This window comes from Engystomops pustulosus, chromosome 4 (assembly GCF_040894005.1).
Source record: "Engystomops pustulosus chromosome 4, aEngPut4.maternal, whole genome shotgun sequence".
NCBI lineage: Eukaryota > Metazoa > Chordata > Amphibia > Anura > Leptodactylidae > Engystomops > Engystomops pustulosus.
In genome coordinates, this window is record NC_092414.1 from 73614434 (window position 1) to 73626098 (window position 11665).

Genomic DNA, 11665 nt, shown 5'->3' on the forward strand with positions numbered 1-11665 from the left:
TAACATAAACTGACCGTGTGCCCTTACTGCCTTAATAATATTCCCTGAATGATCACCAATTGATTCATCCTGCCTGATGCTTACTTTCTTGCTGTGTGCAGACTCTGCGCACTATGTAGGATCTTTGTTTACGTTGTTTTGCACTGATAAATAGGAGGGACCCATAGCAGGAGAGTTCTGACTTATCCTTCTCCCACCTCCCTGTGTCTGTCAGCGAGAAGGACTGAGAGAAAAGAAACCACACACTGGAGGCTGCCGTTAGACGAGTGAGAAACAGGAAGTTTTCGATATATGTAGAGGGCAGCATGGGGAGAACAGGGAAAGTCTGAAGTAGTCACAGGAAGCACAAACACAGGTACATACACATGCAGAGACAGGTCTAATGGAAGAAATTTCCAGTGGCCAACCCCTTTAAGGTAGGAGTAGAACTCGTTTTAGGATTTAGTTGAGTTTTATCCTGTACTCATAGCATAGTAAAGCTAAAATATTATTTTTACCATGTTAGCCAGTGGTTAAAAAGAGGAGTCCTTAGTTTTATTGGCCAACTAAAAAGCTGTATTTGTAAAACCAGTGGCAACAGGTTCCATTTAAATTCGGCAACAGAAAACACCGTCTCCCTGAGGTATCTGTAGTCCAATAAGGTCACACAACAAGTACTAATTCCATAATAAAGAGCTCCCGCTGTTTTTCTGGTGACAGGCATCCTGTGTACAGCAGTCAGGATGAACTCTCTGAGTCCAATCGCTCTACTGAACAAAAGCAGGAAAAACAGGAGAGGAAACCAAAAGGTGCAAAGCCATGGAAAAAGACGACTTTATGATCTGTGTATGAATCATTGACGTGCAGCTTCCATGCCGATAGTTGGGGGTAACGTATGCCAAGTACATCTCAATAGATTGTTTTAGTTTAAGCCGCGTATTTATGTTTGTTTATGTTTATGAGGTCCAATTGGCTTTTTTAGTTTTGTCTGGATAAGTTTTATTTTTTTAAATGTCTACATTTTCTCTTCTACAACTGACAAAAACGGTTCACATTCCGACAGAAAAGTGAAACAAAAGAAAGATTAGCACTAAACTCATCAAAGGTGTAGACAAAGACACTTTCATGGCCATGACGGAACATTTTAAAAGGAAAATAGCCAGTTACTTTACAAAAAAAAAACTAACCAGATATACTGGCACACACCCCCCGCTGGTCATCTGTAAGCGTAACACAATACGATTGCCTAAATCATTTTGACTGATTTTAAGAAACAGATATTTTATGTTTATTTTCTGATCGTAGACTTTTTTCTCCTATTTGCTGTCTATGATTATGGGGGCGGCCATCTTTCCTAAACCATATTACCAGCATTCAGTTATAGGCAGCAGTAGCATGGAGTCAACTCACTGAGGTCTGCAGAGACTTTTCTAGACATAGTCTATGTAGAGATCATATTGTCTGTGATGTAAATGAGGTGACTGCTGCATAGAAAACCCCTACAGAATAACCTTACCCGGGCCACAAACAACAGATCCATTGTCAGTGAGGCAAGCAGCATTGTGTATGTCCAGAGGAACGCCACAATACTCACTGCGAAGTTAAACACAGCATTACATGACACGTTAGGGTACAAGGCACGATGGGCAGTTTTGCGCAGGAATGTGCTTTCTCAAGCCTTTGACATCAACCAACCTGGACGCACAGGTTACATACCCGTTCCTGCATGGATTTCATCAGGGGAACAATAAACAATGGCTATCTGTGACTGTTGGTGAACATGTACGCATATACAACTCGTGGGAAAAACATGAGAACATTCATGTAAAATGGATCGTCTCATCCTGTACCTAAAGTAATATCTGCAGCCGAACACCATGTGCCATAATGTCATCCTGCATGAGGTAGTATATTGGTAACCTTATTTGTTTGTCTCTTCTGTCACACCTTACGACTAAAAGTTCACATGGTTTTTCACTCTAACTAAGTTTATATATGTACATCCCTTTAATGTACACTAACAGTGACAGGCGGCCTTGGTGATTCATAGTTGATGCCCTGGCGACATCCACCTGATAGCGGATATATAATCCAGCTGGATGACGCCAAAAGCTGGAAAAAGCGCATTCCTGAGAAAAACAACCTATAGCGTGACCACGTTTCGATCACGCTGCATCTTTGAATAAAGTTTGTCAGCTACTTACAATGATCACTGTGCTGTTCTTGTGGAAATACATAGGCAGGAATAGGACTTTGATTTTTACAGTTCAGGCAAAACGGAATCATCCATCAAATAAAAAAATTATATTAAACACATTCAATTAACTTTATGAACCCCAAGTGTGTACAAATAAAATCTAGAGGGCTTTTCACAAAAAATAAGACCTTGCACAGTCAAATTGACCAAAAATGGTAAACAATATGGAGTGAAGGTGGTGAAAGAAAATAAAAACATACGGTACATACTTGTGTATAAGCCGAGTTTTTCAGCACAAAAAAAACTGCTGAAAAAAATACACGAGTCAATTAAAAAAAAAAAAAAAACTTACATTCTCACCTTCTGGTGCCCCCGATGCTCTTAGGGCTCATTCACACTGCCGTCTGCAGGGCTGTACATGCGGCCGCATGTACGACCCCATAGACGGCAACAGCGGCACGGCGGGGATCCGATGCCACACATGTGTGGCACCGATCTGGGCCGCACACCGCAAAAAGATAGAGCAAGCTCTATCTTTCGGCGGATGTGCGGCCGTGTGCCGCTATTTCCTATGGAGGGAGGAAGGGTCACCTCCTCCTCACCTCCAGCACACGGCGGTATGCCCGTACGGCGGGCATACCGCGTGTGAATGTACCCTTAGTAGGTTTTCTTCCGCTGTAACAGCCGGCAGAGACGCGTCCATGTTATCTGCCGGCCGGCACATACTATGACATTACCGGTGGCCGCATCATAGTATGTTGCTGTTGCAGCGGAAAGATGACAAGAGGACCCGCGACGAGCATCAGGGACGCCAGAAGGGGAGTACGTAATTTTAATATTTTTTTATGCGGGCTGGCTGGCCGGCCGTATACTACTGGGGGCTGTTGAAAAGATTAGCAGCAGTAGTATAGGTCAGAAAGAAGAGATCAGCACCTTATATTGTGGAAGTGATATTATTGTGAAGTAACAATAGTTCAGCTCATTCATTCAGGGAAGAATACTATTGCTATCAAAGCCTACAACAACATTTTAGACATTTCTTGTATACACAGGGAGGTCCATAGACATGTTTTCATATACTAGGTATGGGACGCACCTCAAAATGTCCCATAGAGTCAAATCCTGAATCCATTAAAAACTTTCTGGATGATCTGGAATCCATCTTATCTGTAACCTTACAGATGTTCCATTGTCTGAAAGGGCAGATATTTCAGAAGGACCTAGCCCTATAGACATGACTTTGGAATAGGAAGTCCAACAAGCCATAACACACAAGCTGGTCTCACCCTTGCAGACATATAATGTAAGCTGGAAGATTAACACGTCTTATGGCCAGTTCACGTAACTTTCTTAAATGCCGAAAAATCTGTGTTAGAAAACACCTCGAATGTGCCCCCCGCCCACATTCATTTGAAAGAGAGGAGGTTGCTCATCCCTAAGAAGTAACATGACCCCACCTGATACAAAGATCACTACAGGAAGGACACAATAGATACATTGATATGATTTATTAACACAAAGTTAAAAAGTTGTAGGCAAAAGGTTATTGTTTTTTTAACTGATTTAACTGTCATGAATTGTTAATAATGGGGGAAGGGGCTTGGTCCCCATTACCTGCATAATAAGTTATTGAAAGATTAAATATTTTGATATCCTGGTATATTTTGGAACTACTCTGCTATACTAACCTCCATTTCTACTGTTTCTGTATATATAACAACAAAAAGTGATACATTATATTATGGATGGTAACATTTATTTTTGAAAACAATTTCATATCACAACAAGTAAAATATCCTGAGATACGAGGTACAAACATAAATACGGTAAATTCTACATTGTCTCCTAACAACCTTGCCCTTTTACATCCCAGGCCAATAGTTGAGGTAAGTTCTCACAGACAGGATCACGATAGAAGAGAATCATGTGCCTTCACTACTGACAATAGATGAGGTCATAGCTTTTCTATACCTCCAGTACATCCTTAAAAAACTCTCCAATGAGTCGGCTCCAGGTGATCGCTGTGATTCTGCTGTAACGTATATCACAAACTGCTGATACTTGAGCTCATCCAGCCATAGCCTGCAAATAGCACTGCTCACCCCTCTCCATAGCGAGAAACAACGTCATTGGAGTCTACCGGGACGTATGTCTGTCCCCACAACATCCATGTGAAAGCCATAACACAAACCTATGAGTAAATGAAAAACAGATTCGAAGAAGGTGATCCATTTTGCCACCTGGTTTAAAGTGTCAAAAAGAAAATTCACAATACACTCTCTTTAAACCTTGAATATTCTAGCGTAAACTAGTGGAAGAATCTAAAGCAACATTTGAAGCAAAACTGTGCACAAGTGTGCATCATGTGCTTGCCGAAACGTGCAGCATCGGGTCAGACGTCCTGACAAGCTCCTGGTGCGAGTCAGGGGTATCACACTTGCTCTAAGGGGCCTAATAGAAATTCAACAGGCAAAGTACACACTATAAAATAGTATGTTACATGTATTGTATCTCTTTAGGGGGGAAATGTTGGTGTCCATGGATAACAAAGGTTACTATAGTCACTGTGCTTGGATCTATGAGTAAGTGTCCCTGATTTATCATGCTGGATTGTATCAGTAGATTTCTTTTAAATACTGAGACCAAGAATTGCAGGTAGTAAAACCACCTTCCAAATACAGAAAGCAAGCAGTGACTGGACTGACATTCTTGCTGGTAGCAGGGGTGACATTACCATGGAAGCAAGTGACAAAGCGAGGGGGATGGAGCATTACAATTAAATCCTCGCAGAGATTTACTTCTTCACTCACATCAGTTAACCAGTGTTTATCAGGAACAAGGATCAAAGGCTGAACACCCCATCATTTTTACTAGTGAACCATGACATGACAGGGTTATCACTATCGGTCAGTCCCCAACGGCCACTCTCATAGACCCTGCAGTCTATAGTAGTTTTTGTTACATCACTACAATAATGGAAATTATATACAAAATGCATAATGGGGATGCAGCTGCTGGAGTGCAAGAATCAGGAGACCAGCAGAACGGGGATTTTACTACTCCAACCCTCCGTTCAGCACTTGAAATCAGCTTCTAACGGGAGCCAAGAAGAGAAAGGACCCGAATAATCTTTCTACAGACGTCCCAAGACCCTCCACCTCACTTGACTAGTAGTAACTATGACCTCCCCCCAGAGACCAGACATGTTGGTGGACTGCATGGACTTGCCACGTATACTGGATCAGTCCCTGTCAGCTTTCCTGGAAGAATATGGATTCCCTCTGATGTCGCTGACCCTCTTTTACCCGTTTCGGCTACCAGAGCATAGGCCTCTGCTTACCAAGGTTCGGAAGTCGGGTCACATGCCTTGAGATGGCAAGATGTCTGCTTCAGTCACCATGGAAGGTGAGGCCGTGGGAATCTTACTGTCTGCATCCCCAGGACTCCAGACACTGCATGCTCCCTCTCTGGCACTGTCTGCGCCACCATCAAGGGCTGTACCTGGCCCTCCACAGGGGAATTCATCTACTCTGTGGGCAACTGACGATGCCTGGGGGAACCCTCCTGCCAGCAGCTTTGGGGGCCCTGATACCTAGGGCTCTCTTGCTGGCACAGTCTGCGCACAGTGACGGCTCCCAGGGCTACCAAAGTTAAACAATAGACAGCACCAGAGGCAAGAGGTAGTATAGTAGCCATAATACACTGCAATTCCTCAGCTATCACATCAGTGGACTTTAGGATGAAAAAAGAAAACTAGCAAAATAAATAAATTGGGTATTATCAATTATCAGGCTGACAGGCACAATAAAGGGTAGCATGTTATACATGGCATACAAAAAAATTTTAATACACTCAGGAAAGCTCATATAATTCACAAGTACAACTCTTTCTACAAAAAAAAAAAAAAAAAAAAAAACAGGCCTCTCAACCAGCAGCAGACATGGAAAAATAAAATACGGTAGTAACAGCTTTTAGAACCGGACATAAAATAAAATGGCAAAAAGTTGTAGTGTCCTGTAGGCTCCAATGGGTTAAATCTGCCTTCCATTGTTTTCAAAGTACCTAATGGTCACGACCAAAAGGTAATGGTTGTTGTTCCTCACTAACGTTTATGGACAATGTTGAGCCTTCAATACAGGAACCAATTCCAAATCTAGAAGCCTGGTCCAAACCTCTGCCCAGGCAGGGGGCACTCACACGTACACAGAGACAATACCAGATGTCACAAATGCTGTAACTGCCCGTTTGTAATATCAAACATGTGGGGGGAAAAAATTAGCAATTTATGAAAGTCACCCAAAATTATTGTTTGGTTGGTGGAAACAATGTCCAACTGCAGTGAATTTCCATTATCCATTTATACGCACAGCAAATGATATAGCAGCAAAGTGTTTGTGCTGCCTTACAGGTAGATTTTCTATGCTATTTGCCAGACTATGTAATAAATCTGCAGGTTACCTTTAATGCCAGGCTGAATACTTCATTCTGCCACCCAATCATTCATTATACTAAAATGCAGCATTACCTGTAGGAATACAGACCGTTCTACCCTCTATACTCCTGTGTTTGTAAAGATCTCATGAAATTATAGAAGTGTCAGCGCTGTGTACACTGTAGTACTACAACTCCCATTATGCCCTGATAACACACTGCAAGCTGTAGTTTACAATCAGCCCTAGAACCATGGTGTAGATATCACTGGTCTGTACATTCCCGAGTATGAAAGGATGCTACAATGGCTGAACAGTGCCGACCTATAGGATGTTATCATACAACTTTAATAGAAACTATCCTGTAACATCTCATTGGAGCGCCCCCCTCTGGTCCCAATCAGATGTTTTCAGGCAATGAGACAGCCAAGAATAAGAAGTGTCAGTATACTTTCCTTTGTGTAGAGGTGTCCCCATGATAGTGGGCACAGCACGTGTGACAGGTAATGTAATGATGTGTATGATTTGGGTATGACACCTAGGTGCACTCCTATCTGTACTCAGTGCTGATAACTTGCAGGAGGTGACACTGCAGTCGCCTGTATATCCAGAAGGCCAGGGGCACCACATACACATTTTGGCCCCTTCTTAGGAGGTCACATGGCAATGCCCTATATCAGGAGCATGCCCTCTGTCACATGTAACAATAACATCCTCTTTATAGTACTAAATAGGCAGAGAATGGCGATGCCTGGTACAGCGGGCTACTGATCCGCTTTCTTCTTGCAATCCTGGAGGTATCATATGCAGGATGTCATTTCCAAAACCTAAACATACACCATTGTCAATAATGTGACACAGGGCACTATGACTATGGCACACATATACCACCGGGCACTTGTCTGGTACCCCCTGAAGTAGACTCCATTTGTGAAACCTATGGATCAGCATTTAGTAATAAGCCCTCAAACTGATTGCGGGGAATAGGCGGCTTCCCAGAGGGGGGCAGCAGCCATGGAGAAGAGGCGGACAATAAACAATGCACAGACAGGGGAGGGCGCACACCGGGGGTCTCTGTCACTGCCTGGCACAGCACTGGGCTGCATCCATTTACGGCAGGGAAAGGAAAACATTGCCACCCACAGCAGCAGCAGCCATCCTGCTTAACCCCAGCGGTGCCGGCCAGCGGCGGGTAACAATGGGGCGCCAGGCCGGCGCTCTGCACACATCACCCCGCCGGCCCGCGCCGGGAAACTCACCCAGAACACGATGTTGAAGCCGAACAAGAAATACTTGACGCAGCAGCTGACTTCGGGTCCTTTGAAATGCTGGTGTTTGCCAGACATGGCTTGTGCCATGCGGGATCACGCACGGAGAGTCACGGACACGCGGGGAAGGCGGAGGAGCGGCCTGCGGGCACACGCGAGCATCGGGAGGCTCGGGCTGGAGGCTATTGTTCCGCCGCTTCCTGGAGTCCCGGGCACGGGATGTCCATGTCTGCCTCTACTGCCTCGTCCTGCTGGATGCAGTCATCCCGCAGCTCCTCCCACACAGAGGCGGAGCCCGCCAGTGCTCAGCAGCGCCACCCTGTGCCACTAACATGGCCTTACAGGACCTCGTCACACCCGCCAGTCTCTCACTGTCTAAGGGCGTTCAGATGCAATTTTTGATGTCCCAACTAGGAGTGGAGTTTAAAAATAATAAAATTCTCACCCATTATCATCCACTCCCGCTTTTGGTTTCAAAAACTGCATTAGAAAAACTGAATGTGTGAAAGCCCCCAGTTCTGTCAGTCATGTAATGCGTCTTTGTTCCTGCCTCAAGGTTAGGACTAATAAGATATGTTCGCACCTGTATTAGACCCCACAGAAATTCTCAGGCTAGGAATTCCATACCAGCAAGTATCCCGCAGATGACTGGTCCAGTCCCACAAACTTCATCAATTACTACTACATGGATAAATGGGATCCGCAGTACTTCCACCGCAGCCTGATGAAATGGTCTGGTTTATTGAGTCTGTGAACCCCCCACCCCCAAGTCAGACATGGGGGTTCCTTGCCCAATAGTGATAATTGAGGCAGAGAGCCCCTGCTTCATCTCTAAAAAAAGTAGTGCTGAACTAAAGATCACACTACACACTTTAGGGGGAAGCAGAGACTTTATGCATCCAGCATCACGGTCCCTGTGGTCAGTACATTAAAGAGTGCACTAGTGATTGGTCGTTCACAAATGAGCTGGCTCATTCCCATGAACGACGTGAGCCGATGGCTCACTAAACGCATCCCTAAACTGTTCACCACGCCCCCTTTAACCCAATAAAATCAGGTTGAAAGTGGGGTGGGGGTGACGTACTGGCCTGCTGCTTTCTAATATATATATATATATATATATATATATACACATATACATACATACATACACACACACACACACACACATATACCGTATATACTCAAGTATAAGCTGACCCGCGTATAAGCCGAGACCCCTAATTTTAGCACCAAAAACTGGTAAAACCTATTGACTCGAGTATAAGCCGAGGGTGGGAAATGCATTAGTCACAGACTCAGCCAAGTATATAGCCAGCCAGCCCCCTATAATATACAACCACCCCAGTTTGCCCCCCCCCAGTAGTATACAGCGTCCCCCCAGTAGTATACAGTCAGCCCAGAATAAAAAAATAAATAAATAAACTTATTTACTCACCCTCCGGTGGCCCCGATGCGCAGCGCTGCTCCCCCGATGTCATTGCGGCTCCTCTTCTGGCTTCTGCGCCGTCTTCTGTCTTCTTTAACATCGCGTTGGGTGCCACAACGGTTCTCTCCCGTGCAGCGCCTAGTATGACGCGCCGCTGCTGACGTCATACTAGGCGCCGCACGGGAGAAGAACAATGGCGGCGCCCAACGCGATGTTAAGACAGAAGACGGCACAGAAGCAAGAAGAGGAGTCGGGAAGCCAGAAGAGGAGCCGCGATGACATCGGGGGAGCAGCGCTGTGCATCGGGGCCACCGGAGGGCGAGTAAATAAGTTTATTTTAGTCCATTTTTAATTATTTTTTGACTCGTGTATAAGCCGAGGAGACGTTTTTCAGCACATTTTTTGTGCTGAAAAACCTCAGCTTATACACGAGTATATACGGTAATAGGGAGCCGTTCAAGAACCAGAAGAGCCGGCTCTTCTTAGTGAGCGGAGCCTAAGGAGCCAGAATTCCCATCACTAGATTTCACATATCACTTTGGTAGCAACAAAAGAGGGTCACATTTTTAAACCATGCCTTTTGCCCTTCCCCTAACTGCACCCCAACATAGGGGAATTATACTATCAGTGCCTCCCTTTCATATTCAAAGCCTGCCTGATACTGTGGTCCTCTAGCAGATCTCCTTCATACTGTGACCTCCTCCCCTTCTTGTTACTGCAAATTAAAAAAAATTATATAAAACCACTAGGACCTTGCCTTTCATCGTCTCCTGCAGCAGCTCTCCCCAATGTGCCTAGTACTGAGGTCGGCAGGGAGGATGACATCACATTACGCCTGCTGCCTCCCTGCACAAAGGAGCTGAGGCAGTGATGGTGCAAAAGAGAAAAAAAAAAAAAAGTCTTTCTGCATTATTACTGAAATCAACTATTCCAGGAGCCCGAAATCCATTACTTTTCCACTAGTTGGGAGGCAACCAGTCCATAATTCATGAACCAATCACAAGCATCTGAGAGCCCTTATGCTGCAATTTTTAAGTAGTTGAAGTAGAAGGGGCACAGACTTAAACATGTGCATTACAGGGGTCGATTTCCTCCTTTGTGTGAGAATACTTGAAGGCTCAGTTCTCAATAACATGTTGCAGGTTTTCCTGCGGGAAGTCCATGGGTTCAGTCTTTCACAGCTTGGATCTGGTAAAGGCTCCTGTGGCAGAGGACACCACATGAGTAACATGTATTTGCTCTCCAAATTTATTTAACTGAATGACCCAAGGACATACCAGGGCTATATTATGAACATTTTCTCGAAAGTTAAGCAAAGCCTTATATTTAACATGACGGTGGATGATAAAACTGGATCAGTTTAAGGCCCCATGCACAAAACCGTATAGTGAACCCCATGCAACGGTGATCATTATGTCCCTGCAACACGGCCATTCATATACATGGATGTATTGTCGACCATACCGTACGAGAGTCATAACGAAAAGTAAAACGCATGTCCCATTTTCTCTAGCATTTTGTTCTGTATGCCTTGCATAACTCTATAAGAAGGTATACAATACATGTAGCATATGGTTGTGCACTGTTTGCAACCATATATACTTCAGTATCCACAGGGACTAGAACCAATGAAAAGGGGCATTGTCAGCCAGCATTTGCCTGCCCACCATATTTAATATGGATACAGTACAGATGGTGACATACCTATGGATGAAAACCATTATGCATATACAGATTTATAGTGCACAGAAATAGAGGCCTGGAGAAACCATGTGTTTGTGTGAACGAGGCTTTACAGACTAAAAAAAAAAATAATAATTTTTTAATGATACTATAGACATATACACTTTTTGTCTAATGGTTTAGTAGACTACATTATATCAGCAAAGAATATGTCCAGAGCCATATGTTCCCATATCCATCCAAAGAGGAGGAGACCTTTTATATAGTTTAATTAAGCCTCCAAAACAGAAATAGGCACACACTTACTGTAGGTTTACCATTCTAGTCATAGATAACATGACATTTCCACAAAAAAAAAAAAAAAACACACACACACTGGAGACCTCAGTAACGGTAAAGTATGTGGCAGTACAGCCCATTTTCACAAACAGATGGATAGAGATATAAACCCTATGAGAAGATAAGAGGGCTCTTTTTCCTAGAGTCTTATCAGTATAGCAGCAGGTCTTCCTCTAGCAGTGTGAATCCAGCCAGACCCATACTCTCTGTAAATTCAGACTAGGAGAGGCACTGTGTAATATTACTTCCTATGCATATTTCAGACTTTTATTGCAATAACATGAAATATTCCATCGGGTGCAGTTGTGGGAATTATGGAAAAAGTACAATATAACAGTGA

At 43.9% G+C, this 11665-nt stretch overlaps 1 protein-coding gene across 1 annotated transcript in view; it reads right to left on the minus strand.

Annotated features, from left to right (window-relative positions):
- TSPAN17 (tetraspanin 17) overlaps nucleotides 1–8181 on the minus strand; it is a 39802-nt gene extending 31621 nt beyond the window's left edge. Inside the window, exon 1 of the mRNA XM_072146249.1 lies at nucleotides 7866–8181. Coding sequence (XP_072002350.1) covers nucleotides 7866–7964 — 99 coding nt within the window. The 5' untranslated portion in view covers nucleotides 7965–8181. The remainder of the gene's footprint in view (nucleotides 1–7865) is intronic.
- Between the last annotated feature and the right edge of the window lie 3484 nt (nucleotides 8182–11665).